The sequence below is a fragment of the Podarcis erhardii genome (genome assembly GCF_964252035.2).
Source record: "Podarcis erhardii genome assembly, chromosome: 2".
Lineage (NCBI taxonomy): Eukaryota > Metazoa > Chordata > Lepidosauria > Squamata > Lacertidae > Podarcis > Podarcis erhardii.
In genome coordinates, this window is record NC_138498.1 from 95495913 (window position 1) to 95513442 (window position 17530).

Below are 17530 nucleotides of genomic sequence, written 5' to 3' on the forward strand. Positions count from 1 at the left end.
ACACAATCACAAAAAGGCAGAACAGTTACAGATATATTTGTGTGTGAGAATATATACATGCATATATAAAAGGAAGAGGTAAAAATAGTAATTCAGACATAACACGATCCAGGTCTCAGCGACATTGGTCAAAAAACAGTGTTTTGAATGTGTGTTTTGAACATGCAACACCAGATGGTGCTGGAGAGCAAAAAATAATTCTTTGTGATTTTCCATAATGCCTTCCCCCTTTTTATAACAATTTAATTTCTGACTTATTTATAGTGGGGTTTTTCCTGTGTGTAGATCCACCCCCAGTCTCATGGTGAGGCAAAGCCTGGGCAAATAGATATATCTTTACAAAACATCCAGAACAACTCCTTCAAAGATATATATTGTATGTTCCTTATGACAACGATCAGTGTACTTATATGCTCCTCTAACCTAATAATTAAACAGCACCTAGAAGGGAAAGAGAAAATTCTGTACAGCTTTCCCTCAGGGTCAGTGTCAATGGCAGGCCTGTACAGAGGGGGGATGGGGTGGACCCAGGTACACAAGCTACAGCCTTAGAGGGTTAAGCCGGTCAGGGCCTGCTGGACTTAGGCTTTCACACCAAGTAGGCCCAGTGTCTCACTCTGCTCAAGGGCTGACCCTGCTTATGCAACATTTCTTCTTATTGCATGTGCAGCATGCCATATGCAATATTATGGCTGCTAACCCGCTTATGTTCCCCTAAAAGGACGCAAGTTTAAAACTGGAGACGTGCAGTGCAGACTCACTGCTTCTTGTTGCCTGAAAAGGAGAACAAATGCTGTCCTCTTCCTCACTGAGGCCAACCCTTTAAAAAGACTTGCTATACCAATCAAATACCAATCGCTGCCTTCATCTATTTGCCCCTCCATGGTCCAGCCTTTCATGCCCAGTATGGTCCAGTATTTCATGCTGCATACTAGGGTCAGTCTTGGAAAAGTCTATGTATAATTCATAGAACCATTGCCTGGTTACTCCCCCAACTTCACTTTTCTCATGGTGGAAATTGTGAAAAAAAGGGAATACTCACAGTCCTTCAGCAATGCATTCCAGAAAAAGATCAGATCCTTTTATGACAGTCACTTCTGAACTGTGGCCAGAAGACTCAGGGATAACAAGTTTTGGTTTTCTTTCCTTGATTAAATTTGCTGAAAATGAAGTGGGGTGGGGGGAGAGAGAAGTAATTTCAGAGCTTTTGAAATGAGCTGAGCTCTTCCTTATATTTATCATTCATGAACGATAGAAATTTTAATGCCAATTGATTCCTGTATAGCTAATGCACTAGAAAAACTGAATGGCATCAGACTAGATCGGCAACAATTTTCTCATTGATTTCGGAGTATGTATTTGGATATACACATCTAAGTCTATAGCAAAATGTGGTATTTTAAAATTGTGGATCTATTTTAGGAGTGCAGGAAATATCAGTGGTTTTCCTTCCCTGTAGTGTATGCTAGATATTCACTGCAGACCCTATGTGCCTGCTGATGCAGTTAGGTACCAGTAAAAACAAAAAGCAGAGCACATCTGCAGTCTTGCTCCATACAAATTTATCATTCATGTGGAGCTGAAGATAGGGTTAAAACCGGGGAAATGACAACAGTCATGCCAAGAGTATTTCTATTGCTCAGCTTCATTTCTTCCCCAGTCTTGTGTTTGGGGAAAGTCAAAACGTCTACCATTTTGTAATCTACTAGAGTGCCTTGGAAACAGCTTTTGACGCAGCACAAAGAGCTGTTCAGAAAACTGCAACCAGCTGCAGTGGTTACATGGAAGTCAGTAAGCAACAAGGCTACTGGATATTGGAGTTGTGTGGTGCAGTGATTAGCATGCTGGACTATGACTGGGGGAAAGCAGGTTGAAATCCCCACCCAGCCATGAAGCTGGTCCTCTCACTGTATCACAGCCAAATCCTACCTTACAGGTTGCTGTCAGGGGGAAAAACTGGCCGGGGGCAGTGGGAGAACCATGTATGCCTTGGAGGAAGGGTGTTTCATGACTTGCAATTTATAAATAAGCAGCTGCAGAATTCTTTACATGTCTACTCAGAAACAAGTGTCATTGAGTTTGATGGGGCTTGCTCCGAGGTAAGTAGGTAAACAATCATAGGCTACAACAAAACAAAACAGTTTCATTGCTGAATTGCAGGCTGTACCTCTTATATCGCCCTTTTACTTATATAGCAATATACTTAGTATGAAGGTTTGAGAACCAAAATATATACCATTATTTTATATTCTGAAAAGTAAAATAACATGAACACTGGACCTTTGTAGTAACTCTTATTTCAGCTGGATAAATTCTTTTATTTCATTCGAATCCATATTATAGATTTTGCGGGTGCAAATGCTAAATAGTGACAACTTACCCTTGGCAGCGCTAGGTGAACTGGAATCATTAGTATGTTTTGCTGAAATAAACAAAAATGGAAACCAAACGGAAACATGAATGGTGATGAAATTTATTGAAGATCTGATGGAAGCAATCAAACAGTGTTGCAAATGCGTTTGCCTGTTGGGTTTTCTCTTCATCCTACCCCACTCTCCAAAATATTCACCCTAATCATGCTGCACGTTTAGCAGTTTTTCAAACTCTCCACATGGAGTGAGAGGGAATGCAATGTCATTTGAGTAAAAATTAAAAAAAATAAAACCTGGATTCGAAGCCACTAGATATATCCCAGGATTGTGTGACCATAGTATTCTCTCTTTTAAAAAAAATCAAATATAATTATTAAACATGTAATGCAAGCATGCACAGTGATAATGAACTGATGTTTAAACAATGTAAATGCTGGAAAAGATGTCAAATTCAAATCATTTTAAGTTAACCTGTGTTGTAAAATTAAGTCGGCCATTTAGAAAACATCAACAGTATCCCTCCTGAAAGGACAAGATTCAGGATAGTTAACATAGTTTCTCTCCCCTTCGTGGCCAACCACATGTCCAAAAATGCATGGAGAAATGTTACTGGGAACCAGGCTGCACCCATATATAGCATAGTGATACTGTGATTTTGGAGAACATCGAGCATCAGCCCTGGAGATGGCTAATGGCTGTCTCCCTACACAGCTGAACATTCTTCCTGATTTGTTACATCAGGAAAGATAGTTTAATTTAGCTTCATTTCACTTACGGCCTCTACTGATTTTGCCTAAAACAATTTCTTAAGGTAAATTTTAAGGTATCTGCTCAAGTAAAATATCTCAGGGAGGTTTAGGGAAGCAAAGGGGTGGTTTAGTTGTTGCTGTTGTTAAATACAAATTGTCTAGAGTGATTCTTCACATATCCAGTTTAGATAATTTAATACAATTGGATCCCCTAACAATTTTGTTTCTATTTTACTTTCATGTACTTTCCACATGAGCACAAGCCAGATTGCCTGCATGCTGTCTATGGTAACTCCTTGTGTTATTTAAGATTTTCCCAATCTCGGCAGATTTGAGGAAAGTAAGATTGACAACTGTGAAAAATGTAAGGGTAAACCTGAACTATTCGGCAATAAAACACAAAAGCAGATAGCTGAACATTGCTTTTAAAAAATGCATCAGGATGTTATTCAATTCTGAAATGGCACACTATTCACAAAGTCTATTTACAAAGTCAAAGTATTAAGACAAACCAATTACTTCTATCCTCCATGGGTGGAAAGCCTTTTCCACTCATGATGGCTCATTCTTCACGGCATTTTTCTGATGGAGATGGGGGATTTCCACAAGAACATACCTGAGCACATTTTAAAAGTCAAAAGGGATCAATTTAGGCCCTTACTGCTCCTCCAGGAGCCCATGCTTCTGAGTCATGTTCAAAACAGGTCAGCTATTCTGATATATAGGGAATTATTTGCAGCATATTGCTAAAATATGACTGCAGAATCAAGCCATTTATGGCCAAACCTACAAACTGTTCCAACAGCAAGTAAGAATGCCAAATGGAACTGAAGTGTTTCACTAGCATAATGCCATAATGCATTGCACCAGTGCTCTAGTATAGCACTGCCCTGCTAATGCTGGCAACAGATACTGATTGTACATAGCATAGAGCACGTTAGTCAGGGACTGAACACAATAAACATCTCTGTGGAGATGACTAAGTATTCCCCAGCAGCATTTAAGCCACAGCTTTTCTATATAGTAGAAATCTCTTTTTGAGCCCTTCAAAGGCCTCAGTAACAGAGGAGACCACATCAACATTGACAAATGATACAATTCTAAGAAGAGTAGAGAAGCAAGATGAGCTTCAAATGAATCTTCAGTCCTACAAGTCTTCAGACTCTGAAAAAGGCCCCATTTGGTAGCAACAGAGAAGGGGGAGAAATTCTGCCTGTGACACATTTTAATGCAAACCTCCTTAATTCTCACTTCCCAAAGAAACATGAAAACTGAAATGCAGCTACCCATTGAAATTCACACTTGGGGCAAAATTGCATATTAGGCGAAGTGCCCAACAAAGTGCTGAGGAATTTTCATAACAACATTTTTGAAATTAGCAAACCGATACGGAAATGTGGCAAACTGGAATAAAGATTTGGAAAATGAAAAGAGAAACCGAGAGAAATCAAAACTGACAAATTTGCCCGTCGCTAGAGAGCAACCTTCTGTAATGGCACTGCAAGCTGTTGACGACAGCCTTTCCTCCACAGGCTGCTGCTGTAGCGCCAAACCATAATTTGCAAAAATCGTTTTGCTAGCTGATCTCTGTGATTTTGACTGGGCCCTATTTTGTAAGCCGAAATGTGTGTTTCCTTGTTTTTGTTTGAGCAAACAATGGAGGATGTGCAGGTATGCAGCTGGCAAGTGCCCTGAGGAATGTCTCCTGTATCAGTTCAGCATATTCAGCAAAACAACAGAAGTGCTTTGTAGGGCCAACAGCTGCGGATCTTTTTATGAGTGGGGCCTGGCTCTCATAATAAGTGCAGGAACAAATATACATTGGCATATATTTTTGTTAGGAATAATCATATTAGAGACACACATCACATGTAAGAATTCTCAGAGGAGTAGGTTTTGGGATAGACATTAAGGCAGGTGGAGGAGAGAGGTGGAAGAATGAAAGAAAAAAGGGGGGAACTGAACCCCCAGACTTACAACGTGTAACTGTCAGTGTCATTGGCATTTTCTGCACAATAGTCCTCAGCCTCGGAAATGCAGCAAAGCAGCAATAATCACTCCGGCTGTCATTTTCATCCACATTTGCAAAGAAAAGATCCCCCTTAAGGCTCATAGAGACCCTTTCATCTTGTGGGATGTGTTGCAAGTCTAACAAGGAAAAATAATAATAATAATATAATGATGATACAGTATGATAATGATCTTCCACTCCCCCCTCCACAAAAAGAAAAGAAAAAAGGTGGCAGCTCACTGTTCTGTCAAAGTACTTGTTCCCAGGTAAGGGAATAATTCTTTGATGTTAAAGAGTCATGAGGTCTGAAAGTATATTTCGATATTCACCATGTTTTTTTACAAGACAAAAAAGGCCGCCATCTTATAAGCAGGACAAATTCCTGTACCAGTACACACCCACCAAATGTAAACTGCCTTCTGCATAAATATTCTGCAGAGACAATATAGCAACCGCCATGAAGGCTGCATCATTTTAATCGTTCAGACCAGCACAACTATTAATATTACAAAGGCCTACATTACAGACGTCATGGCTGTCAAGAAGCCCCTCGCTCCTGTCACACAGAATGCACACTTATAGCCTGCATTCCATAATGTGATTCCATTTTTAATTTGCTGTTTTGATAGCCCAAGAATTCTGAATATTTTTTATCAAGAGGCGGTAACTGTCACAGCAAATGAGATTCCAAGGTCATGTTCTGGAGGTGTAATTCCCTTGGATCAAGTTCTTCCAAACCAATAGGACAGTCGTGCCTATCCAGTTACCCTCCAGCTGAATTGGACGTAAACTCCCATCATCCCAGCCAAGGTGGCTGGTTTTGACTGCACTTTTAGTCCAAAAACAGCTGGAGCATACCAGACAGGGGAAGGCTTCAGCAGGCCTTGGTAGGCAAATGGTAACTTGTATCCTTCATCTTCCTGAGGAAACCACAGCCTCAAGTTACCAATTTCTGCTTCCTTCCACATTTTTCTTTTTCTTTTGGGATAGTGGGTGAGGTGGAGGTCTCAGTGCACAAGCAAGAGATCTTCTTCTCATTGAGGCAGTCTGGTCATTCACTTCACTCTAGGAAAGTGAGACCAAGACTGAAGCATGTCAGTGAGCAGAGCCTCTCTGCTCCCTGGCAGGCCTTTACCTGATGCAGATGGCAAGATTGGAGCTGTAGACTGGGCAGAGGGGAAAAAATCTGTCCTCCCTAAAGCACCCTGGCTTCTGTCTCTCTGTCAAGGTAGCTTGAGAGAACAGAGGGAAAGGGAGACACTAACAACTGAATACAGGTCACAGGCCCATGGACAGCCACAACATGGGCCTCTCTGGAAACATTAGATTAGGAGTCACCAGTGCAGCAAGGTGGTACCCTGCATTTGGCACCCAGGTACTGGTGACACTGAGAGAGAAGGGCAAGGCGGCAGGAAGAAGGCTTTGAGGATGTACCGGCAGAGCCAATCTGGTGCTTCCACCAGCACATCCACACCATGGCAACATTTCCCTGCCTCCCCACTCTCAATATGGCACAGGGATGCTGGTGCCAGGAGGTCAGCGGTGCTGGCTGTTTCTGCTTTCGATAGGCTTCATTTCAGCGCTGAATTTAGAATCTAACCAGTAGCCATTTCTCTCTTTTCTCATTCACTTTCATCCGTCCTGCCACATGAAGATATGACATTATGTCAAGAAGCTTCAGGTCCACTAACTCTGACTAGGTTAGCAATGGCTACAAAACTCTTGATGGCTGTATTATCTCTGGTATCAGAGGCAATACATATCTGAATGCCAGTCGCTGAGAATCGCAAGTAAGAAAGGAATAATTTGCTGCTTCCCATAAGCATGTAAACAGGATGCAGGACTGGCCTAGCAGGGCTATTCTTACCTTCTTATCCTTTCATCATGTTTTCTTTCATGCTGACATATACTAACCATTTATATAATCCCCTTACAACTTTTCAGCATTTTCTAAACCGTTATTTGTACACTTCTGCAGTTCATTTTTGCATACTTTTGCATACCGAAGAGGCATCTGAACAGTTTCAGTTTTAATTAAGTTCAAGTTATCGGGAGAAATCTTTCAAAGAGAGATTTGATTTTTAAATGGCGCAAAGAGGAATGAAATGGTTCTCACCAATGTTCATCCAATAGATGTGCAGCGGTGGGATTCCCTTGGGAGGGTTACAGTGCAAGACCATAGCATCTCCATATTCTACATCTATCGGGTCAATCTTCTCCTTGGGGAATTTAGGAATACCTAACATAATGGAAAAGAAACATTTTCAGAAGTCACTGAGTAGCACCTATGAACTTTATATCTGGCATTCTCTGTATGAATTGTTACCTATGTAGCTTTCCCATGACTGTGCGGTCTTATGATTCACAATGTAAGATAACCAAATTTATGTGGGAAAATAATGCAGCCATACATTCTGAATTTGAAAAATTGTCCGCGGGCAATTTCAGGAGGATGCATGTGTAGAAATGCCACTGTCCTAGGAATCCTGAAACAATTTTCTTTCTGTGTGAAGAACAAGAACACATTCTGCTATGCATGTGGTGCTGAATCATTTGACACTGGTTTTGTCATTGGACTTTTACAGATCACCAGACGCACACCTAAGTTGCGCTGGGCTGGCAGAAATAACAGTGCTGGGTATCAATAGCAGTGCCAAGCAGAGTAGGATGTGGCTGCCTCAAAAATGTGGAAAGTCCCTGGCTCCTGCTGATAAAGTTTACAGTCTGACTGCTCTAATGCCTTACAGAGACAATGCAAATCTCATCTGCTTCAGAATAACCAAATTGTGTGCAGGCTGCAATTTTATATTGCTCCATCATTCCACATTTCCAACAGAGTCTTAACAAACACAAGAGAAGGTAACAGTGAAGTTACTTAAGCAAGAATCAGCATTGCCAGGACTGATCACATTTCATTGTCCTAATGTTGGAAAAGGAGTCACAAATCTCCATGCCTCCCATCAGAGATCCCTGCAAACATCAACCTGCAAGATTAAATTTTTTTTTTCCCTTCCCCAGCAGACTGAGGTTGTTTCAGGGCACTTTTCCCTTACATTCCAGGCAAGTTGAAACGGACGAGAAATTGTTGCAGTTCCATCAGCTCGTTGTGTAATTAAGCCATAGTGAAAGAATAAAAAAACAGCAGGAACAAAGCAAAAAGAAAGGGAATGAACTTAGCTTGTAAACCATTAGCAAGTGGCATTCCACCTTTGCAGGATGTTTTGCCTGTGGGGATTAGAGTCTTTGGGACATATGAAGGTGTTGTGGTTTTATCTCCTCTACCACAAGAAGCCTAACATGTCTATATTTCAGCAAAGATTTAAAATTACGCTTCTGAAGGTTTAAGGAAACTGTTTGAAAACCTGCATTTTAAAAAAATTACTAGTATCAATTCAAGTACAGTAAAGCTTGTCTTTGACTGTAGGAGGCAAGATACTCAAGACAAACTGTCAGGGAACTGCCATCGGAGCCAGAGGGAGAGGGAGGGCTCCAGAGGGATTCCGGAGAGTGTACCGGGAGGGAGAGAAGCAGCCCATCTTCTGGGGAAGGAAATCAGTGTAACACTAGTGGAGAAGGGGGGCAGATGGGGGAATCAGCGAGGTGGCTCCATGACTCCCCACCAGAGACCAGCGGGGAGAGCACAGGTCCTCCGCTGCCCACACCCTCCCTGCGCAGAAGGCTTCTGCGCAGGGAGAGTAGGCGGAGACTAGGCATCAAAGAGCTTCTTTGCTGGAAGAAGTTCAAGAAACGCCCACTGACGGATTCTGCCAGCGATTGAGACAGCCACGGGTGAGTGGCTGTCCGGACAGAAAGGGTTCACCCAGGTAACTCAGCCAAGCGTGGTGCCGATTTACGCATGAGCAACCCCTAGAACCATTACACAAACAATTCAAGGCCTATTCATTCAGAGCAATGTGAACTGCAACTCATCTGCACCTTTCTCTGGCAAGTAACTATTAAGACTACACATTATGGAAGTGATCAAAATGAAGTTAAGCACATTAAAATCAACAGCTCTTAAAAGTGCTTAGCAGTGACTGGACTTTTCCCATAAACTGCATGTTGCAGTTATTCCATACTTGGTAGTTCTCAAGTCAAAGCAACAGAATACCCTTTAACAGAATTTAGCAGCATCTATAACCAAGTAATCTTGTCAACACTTCTTTCATTCATACTACAAGCAAGAGAAGTGTCAAAACTGGTACGGTGGGAGGGATGCCCCATTTCTAACTGAGCTGTGGATGTGACAAGCTCATCCCATTAGACTAAGTGTGAATGAATTGATAGAAATCAAGCAAATGTGCATGAACCTCCTTGAGAGCCCTACAGGGGATAATGGCAGGGACACGGTAATGTACTCTCTCTTTTCATGAGTGCTGAAATTATACTCCAGGATACATCCTGACCATGCAGGAAAATTGCCCGGCAATGATAATACGATGCAATTTGGGTCATCTTCCAAAAGGTTTGCTTGCTGAGGTCCAATCTGGCTCATCATCTGGTAGATAAAAGACGCGCATGTCATCGCAAAAGTCTGAAAGCCACTATTCTCAGAGGCAGCCTGCATTTTGCTATCCGTTGTAGAACACTGAGTCCATCTGGAAATTAGTAGCAGGGCTACACTAACACTTGGTGGAAGGAAGTCATCTGATGGAGAAATATCATTTCACAGCACATGCTCTCACAGGTAAGGTGCCAGCCCTCTGATAAAGCAAGACGTGTTAGTGAGGAGGGAGGGAAAAGGCCATTCACGAAGATTCAAGTTGCAGCTCATTTCATTCATATATAGAGAGAGAGAGAGCACCAGGTGTCATTCAGCTACAATGAAGCTAGAACTGAGATGTCATTTTGACAAGTTTAGAGCACTAAAACAACAAAAGCTTTTGCTTTCTGAAATGAAGGACATGTAGGATGTGGAATCGTGTTTTGATTCAATTCCTGGTGGCAGTAGTGTCAGTGGCAGATCAGATGCGAAAATGATCTTAGAAGTATTAAGGTTCAGATGCTCAGATTTTTTTATAATCACTTCGTTGGTTCTCATCATTTCTTCTTATATGTGCTATTTGAGGAACGGTTTTTTGTTTTTGTTTTTACAAATGGCTGACAACTTTGATGATGGGAGAAAATGAATGGTGAGTAGCCTTTTAGTTATACAAAGGAAAGGGGAGACACTAAAGGTAATAGGTAAAGGTAAAGGCTCCTGGATGGTTAAGTCCAGTCAAAGGCGACTATGGGGAATGGTGCTCATCTTGCTTTTCAGGCCAAGGGAGCTGGCATTTGTCCACAGACAGCTTTCCGAGTCATGTGGCCAGCATGACTAAACTGCATCTGGCACAACGGGATACTGTGATGGAAATCAGAGCACACGGAAACACCGTTTACCTTCCCACCACAGCGGTACCTATTTATCTACTTGCACCGGTGTGCTTTCAAACTGCTAGGTTGGCAGGAATTGGGACAGAGCAACAGGAGCTCACCCCATCATGCAGATTCCAACTGCCCACCTTCTGAGCAGCAAGCCCAAGAGGCTCAGTGGTTTAGACCACAGTGCCACCCGCTCCCTACGAAGAGACACTACCAATGCTTGAGCAAGGTCACAGTGTATATAGCAGCGACACCAGTCAAACTCTTCTCTACATACTCCATACTCTGGGTTCTATCTGTGTCTCTTGCACTAATGAAAGGTTCTCTGAGTGGAGATGTCCCTCAGCAGAATGGAGAAGAGAAGGATTGTAGTTCATTGGTAGAGCGTCTTCTTTGCAGAAAGTCCCAGGTTCACTCTCTAGCTTCTCCAAATAGGGCTGGGAATCCCCCCAGCCCCACCAGAAATCCTGGAGGGCTGCTGGTGTGTTCAGTACTGAGCTCATGGAACAATAGTCCGATTCAGTATAAGGAAGCTTCCTATGTTCCTAAGACAATTTTGCACTTTCATGTCCTTGCCCCCAGTAGTTCCTGGTGTTGCCCCAAGTCTGGTGCTTATGTTGGAAGACACTTTGGAATAGTGTGGGAGGTAGCACAGGAGGTAGAGCCACTGATGAGAGGCACCACTGGACATAGCCCCATATCTGCCCATACAGGGCAGACCATTCACTAGCCCCAGAGATTCCTAGGGATGGTGTAATTAATCAATCGGTTATTTAACAAGTACAATTAAATCAGATCATCTGTACCTTGGAGGTGCATAAAAACATGTGCTTGCCTTTATTTGAAGAAAAGTGTATTAATAAGTGCCATATATAAGAATACTTGTTCATATGCTGCTTTGAATATTAAATTTTGAATATCCATTCTGATATTTGTTTCCCTCCCCCCCTCTCTCTCCAAGCTAGACCTGTTTAAACACCCCATTTGTGTAGTAAATCCTGAGCTAAAGTATTTAAATCTGACCTTGAAATCTGCTCCAGCCTTTAGAGTGCCTGATTTATGTAAGCCCTAGAAAGGACTATGGATATGGTGAGCATGGAATTTGGGAAAGAGTCACAGAAACTGCTGTGCAGCTTTATGGTCAATGAAACGGCATGTTTAGCTACCCAGTCCCAGAGCGGACCCCCCCTCCCTTTTGGCTCTGGGAACATTTTGATAATTAAAAGGAATAGATTCTCTTGGTTAAGTAGCTCAGCGGTCGGTGCCTTTGCCTTCATAATTGGCTTCAATTATGCAGGTACCGTATAATTACTGGAGTTTTCTCTTTTATTTCCCAATACTGTAAAATGAGCATTAAACATTCACAAGTTTGAAGAGAAGCTGCATAAAAAAACGCTCATTTCATTGTAGGTTTTGCATCTTAATCGTCAACAAATGTGCAGTTGTTGTTTTTCTTGAAAACCAGTTTAATAATAAAGTGTTGTGGGATTTTAATTTTTTTTTTAAATGGTATATCTATTTTTGTTGGGAGGACTGCTATGCTTAAGCAACACCTTTGTCTTCCCTGCCAGAAGAACCCCTTTGCTTGACTTGGGCATCCCACTGTTGTGGAGCTGAATGGCTCACAGGGCAAAATTTATGCTCCAAAGCATCACCTAGTGTGACTTGTTGCTCTTTCCACTTTTATTGAGGTGGTGGGTTGCCAAGCACCTTGCATCCCCATTGAAATCTGCCAGCAGAATGTTGCCAAGCACCACACTGTTATCATGAATGCACACAGTGATCTCACACTTTCCAGAGCTCGGGCTCTGATTATGTTTGCGCACACATCACAATTGATTTATTCAAGCTCCTCTGCAGCAGCACTTATCAAACGTTGCCACACAGTGTGTCATAGTATTGGGTTGCGATATGGCCAAAATGGGGGTGGGGTGGGGAGGAGAGGAGAGCAGGGAGCCTTCCACAGGTGCTCAGGTTTCCCTGTAGTCAGTGGAACCCCTGCTATATTTTGGAGTCAAAAGAAGCACATCAAAGGCAAGCCATATGCCCCAAACTTGTGTGCTGGTGGAACGAAATCAAACAGCCTGTCATAGTCTTTGTACAAAGTCGCACCTAAATGGTGCAGCAAGCAATGTATTACCAGCACACTGAGTATACCAAGTTCTGTTTCTCTGTTACGTCTGTGATGTGACTGTGCAAGATCCAGACTAGATGCATTGATGGACCACGTGAGGATCAGTAAGCTGAATCTGAATCCTGGCAAGATGGAAGACTTGTGGATGGGAGGCTCCTGGGAGCAATATGCTTGTTCTGGATGAGGGTGAACTCTCCCCAAAGGAAGAGGTGCTCTGTTTGGTGGTGTCTATTGATGTGTATGTCATTGGAAGGCCAGATCACACTCTAGAAGGGCAGCTACTCGCAATACTCATGAGATTCCTACCCAGCAGAGCTTTTTTTTTTTTCATCTGGAACTCACCGGAACTCAGTTCCAGTATCCCTCCGGTGGTTGCCATTGCCATTATAAGAGAATAAGCGAGGTATTCAGGGTGAGTTCTAGTACTCTTTTGGAAAAAATAGCATTGCTGCCCAGGAACACCTGGCAAATTCTGCCTGGGACTATGCAAACCCAGCAAGGCTACCGAAGGCAACAGGGCTACCGAAGCCAGAATCTGCCCCATCTTTCTGTGCAAACCAAAGGTTCTCCACACTTTTTTCCTCTATAAGGCAGAAGGAACAGCAGCTAGGTTTCCTCTCCAACCCCATATACCACCAAGACATGCAATCGGGACAGCCCACCCCATTTCGCCACCTGAGGCAAAACATGAAGGTTCTGCCCTGCACATGTGCCATGCACTGCCAACCCTGCCAAAGCCTCCCTTATTGGGGCTCTGTGGCTGAGGCTTCCAGGTTCTGGTGAGATCTTGTGAGAGCCCCATGAGATTGCATAGGGCTATCACCAGATCTCCCTGGAACCTGGAAACTGCCACAGCTACTTCTCATCACTTCTCCACTGGTGGCGGGGGTCATGCCCACAGAGGTGCCACTTGGATTCTGCTGCCTGAGGCTGTTACCTCAGTCAGCCTCATGGACAGGCCAGCCCTACATGAAGTCCATTATATGTGTACTGTCTATTGCAGCATTTGCCTTTGGACTGATGCAGCAAGTCAATTTTGGAAAGACTAAAATGTGGTACAGAGGCAGTTTGAACTGACCTGGGGGGTAAGAAGTGGGTTGAAGGAATATGGATAAGGGTGGGTGGGAAATGTGCCTTCTCCCCTCAGGTTTTTTTTTTTTTTTACTTTTTCTAACATTTTTCTTCTGAAAATGTTGCCCCAAACAAACAGTGTTTAAATAATCCATTATGGTTTTATGTAAAAGTATGCGGAGAATACAAAATGAACCTCAAGAGGAAAAAAAGGAATACCGCATTAAACATCTACCTAAATCAAATAACTCTCCGCCACCGAGAAAACTTGGTTCCCTTGAGTGCCCCCTGTTTAAAATGGGCTGTATATTAATATGCCTGACAACCTACACCCCAGAGAGAATGTGTGATCGAAGGCAGTCAGCAAGTCCCAGAGAACAACAAATGTTACACAGGAAGGAAAATGTATGCATGCATACAATCAACCGCACTTTCTGCAACTTAGTGTTTTGGGACTGATGTTTGAGTTCTATGCTAGGAAATTATTGTTCCATATTAATTTCACATACAAAAAAAGTAATGAGTGATTAATTACCCACAGATGCTCACAAAGCAGGTCACAATGAGATTCACTAAGGCTTTGTTGGGAGTAAAGCAACAATGCTTGCAAAATTGAACGGGAGGTGGTGGTGGTGATGATAGACAGAAAAGCAACCCGTTATTCTGCCTCACTGATTCCTTCTCTTTGAGTAACACATTACTCTTTGAGTAACTACTTGCTGGTTATGTAGATCACTTCCTTTCAGGCTTTACTTCCTTCCTGCTTCTCCCCAAGTTTAATCAATATGTGTTAGCATGTGCTACTGTTAACTTCTTAGCTGCTTCTTGGCCACAAATAAAACCTATATGTAGAATGGCTTTGTTTGTTTACATAATAAATCGTACTTTTTCTTTATCCGACCAACCAGCAATCTTACCAGACTATTTCTTTCTGCACACCACTGGAATATATGTACCAAACTCCAACATGACTTATCTAACCATTTACACAGTTAAGAGTCTAAGGCTGTTACCCCAGCGATAGTCTCCTGCCTATACCAGCAACAGCTTCTTCCTGCACATCCTTTTCTTGCTGCACTGGCTTATTCACAGGTCCCCTTGTCTTTCTATGGAACTAGAAACATGTCAAGGACAACTATTCTCCTGTATTTTTGTTTATCAGTTACTATTGACTGAAAGGGAAGTGAATTAAGGAACTTGACTTGACAGAGTTATCTCTGTCATTTCAGCCTCTTCCTCAACCTTTGAAAGCATGAACATAACTAAAGTTAAGATGAATGTATCTGTGACTCTAAGAAAAACTTCCCAATTCAGAATCCTCAAGATGTTTTGGACTACAACTCCCATGCGCCTCTGCTGTTATGTAATCTGAAACATTTGGTGTGCACTGTATTGTTGATACACCACCTTGCCAACAAAGGTCCGTATAAAGCTATGGTTTTCCCAGTAGTGATGTATGGAAGTGAGAGCTGGACCATAAAGAAGGCTGATCGCCGAAGAATTGATGCTTTTGAATTATGATGCTGGAGGAGACTCTTGAGAGTCCCATGGACTGCAAGAAGATCAAACCACTCCATTCTTAAGGAAATCAGCCCTGAGTGCGCACTGGAAGGACAGATTTAGAAGCTGAGGCTCCAATACTTTGGCCACCTCATGAGAAGAGAAGACTCCCTGGAAAAGACCTTGATGTTGGGAAAGATTGAGGGCACAAGGAGAAGAGGATGACAGAGGACAAGATGGTTGGACAGTGTTCTCAAAGCTACCAGCATGAGTTTGACCAAACTGTGGGAGGCAGTGGAAGACAGGAGTGCCTGGCGTGCTCTGGTCCGTGGAGTCATGAAGAGTCAGACACAATTAAACGACTAAACAACAATATTGCTGATACACAGCCTGTTACTGTTCCCATTCTACAGCTGGGGAATCAAGATTGATGTTGGGATTCTGAGTTACAACTCTGAACATGGGTTGCCACCAAACCCTGCACAACAAGTTGATAGGGAAGTGGAGAAGTGGTGGGAGAAGATGCTGAAATTGTCCTCAAAACTTCTCTGGTGACTCTGCCTGGCAGTTACTTTTCTTCCAATTCTCCTAGGCCAGAAAAGTATCATAGCTAGGGACAAAGGGGAACCCTGGGGGTCAGTAGCGGACAGAATAAAGGATTAACCAGCAACTTGTTGCCCTTTGCTGGAAAACTGTTCTCTGCTCATCCTTTAGCATTGCTTGGTGGCAACCCACTTGAAATATCTACTCCTGTCACATGTCAGTTCTGTCCTGTGACTCAAAACAGTAATTTGCCCAAAGTCATGCAGCGAGTCCATGAATGAGGCAGGATTTGAACCCACAAGGAGGGGTATTAAGTGTTGGGAACACATTAGCTTGAGTGAACTGAGATTTTAATTCCAATTCCTGATCCAGTTTAAAGGATCTCAGGCAGTAGGATTAGAAAAGGACACTACTTGAGAATTTCAAGTTACTGTAAACATAACAATATAAGAAGCTGCCTTATATCAAATCAAATCAATGGTTCATTTAGCTCCACATTGCCCATGTTGACTGACATCTATTCTCCAGGGTTTTAAGCAGGAGACATCCCAAAGCCTATCTGAAGACACTGGGGGGGTCAAACCAAGGATGCTTTGCCACTGGGTTATGGCCCTTCTGCAATGGACATGATTACAATGACGAGTGTTGTCACACAATACCAAGCTGTCCCTGGTATCTTTTAGTTGTCAATTTTTTTACAATCAACTTTCTCATGTTTAATGAATCACATTGATCCACAAAATATCCATGGGGTGATTTTGTTGTGTTTCTAACAAAGAAGCCAGAAAAAAAGACCATGAACATGAACATGAAAACATAGCTGGCCTCTCACATATCTTGTACAATATTGTGTATTGTCCATCTGTTATTCTTCATAAGCCTCCTAGGGTGGTGTCTTATCTTCCTCTGTCATTTCCTTGCTAGATAGATGGCTAATGAAGCGGGTCAAGGAAATAAAAACCATGTTCGCTTGTGTTTATTGCCACACCAATATTGCTTTGTGCTGTTGCAGCAACTCTTGCAGAGACGGTAAACCTAGTCCCATTTGAAGTACGCTCAAATACTCCTTGGAGAAAGCAGCTGAACAGAGTACTCTAAGCTCAACCATAGTATAGGGAGTCCTTAAGAAAAGTGTGTAACTTCTCCAAAATGAAACAAGTGTGGCTTTTAACTCCTCAGCGCTCCTGAGCAGTGCTCCTGTGAATCCCAAATCACTCCACGTATCATTAGTAAAAACAAACAGCACAGTGAAAAGTATATTAAGCCCAAGCTGTAGTTTTGTTCTTTGGGATATGCATCAAGTTAGCACAAAGAAACACTTACCTGGAACTACTAGTTCAATCTCGTCTGACATGGCAGTTCCTAGCTCATTGGAAGCCAAGCAGCGATACCTTCCTTGGAAAATGGAGATGTTTCCACGGTTCCGAACAACAAATGTTCCGGAATTGTTTGATGTAAGTATCCTTGGGTCACCTTGCAGATCAAATACTTTCCCATCCTTTCTCCAGGTAAAGCTGAAATGACAAGAGTATACAATGAAGAACTTGGCTGCAATTCACCTTTGGCCCATGAGGTGAAGATTTAAGAAGTAGCAGGAATGTGTGTTCTATTTTATTTTATTTTATCTCATCTTATCAATAAATAATTTAAAACATTGATATTCCCCTTTTCTTTAATTGGGGTCAAGACAGCTCTCTATAAATAAACTAAAATTAAGGAGCAGTCTTAATTTCTAACTATATCTCACAAAAGTCACTACCAGCTAAAGTTGGGGGGATGAATGGAT

At 42.4% G+C, this 17530-nt stretch overlaps 1 protein-coding gene and 1 long non-coding RNA gene across 7 annotated transcripts in view; both read right to left on the reverse strand.

Moving 5' to 3' along the window:
- LOC309337417 overlaps window positions 1-17530 on the reverse strand; it is a 345606-nt gene that overhangs the window by 55970 nt on the left and 272106 nt on the right. The gene's annotated exons all lie outside the window — the stretch shown is intronic.
- CHL1 (cell adhesion molecule L1 like) overlaps window positions 1-17530 on the reverse strand; it is a 206095-nt gene that overhangs the window by 55970 nt on the left and 132595 nt on the right. For 5 of the 6 annotated variants that reach the window (XM_081852347.1, XM_081852349.1, XM_081852352.1 and 2 more), the window contains 5 exons: window positions 17068-17258; window positions 7249-7371; window positions 5099-5269; window positions 2381-2422; window positions 1043-1160 (listed from right to left, as the gene is read on the reverse strand). In XM_081852347.1, the coding sequence (XP_081708473.1) occupies window positions 1043-1160; window positions 2381-2422; window positions 5099-5269; window positions 7249-7371; window positions 17068-17258 (645 nt within the window). The remainder of the gene's footprint in view (window positions 1-1042; window positions 1161-2380; window positions 2423-5098; window positions 5270-7248; window positions 7372-17067; window positions 17259-17530) is intronic. The other variant, XM_081852350.1, reaches the window with a different exon arrangement.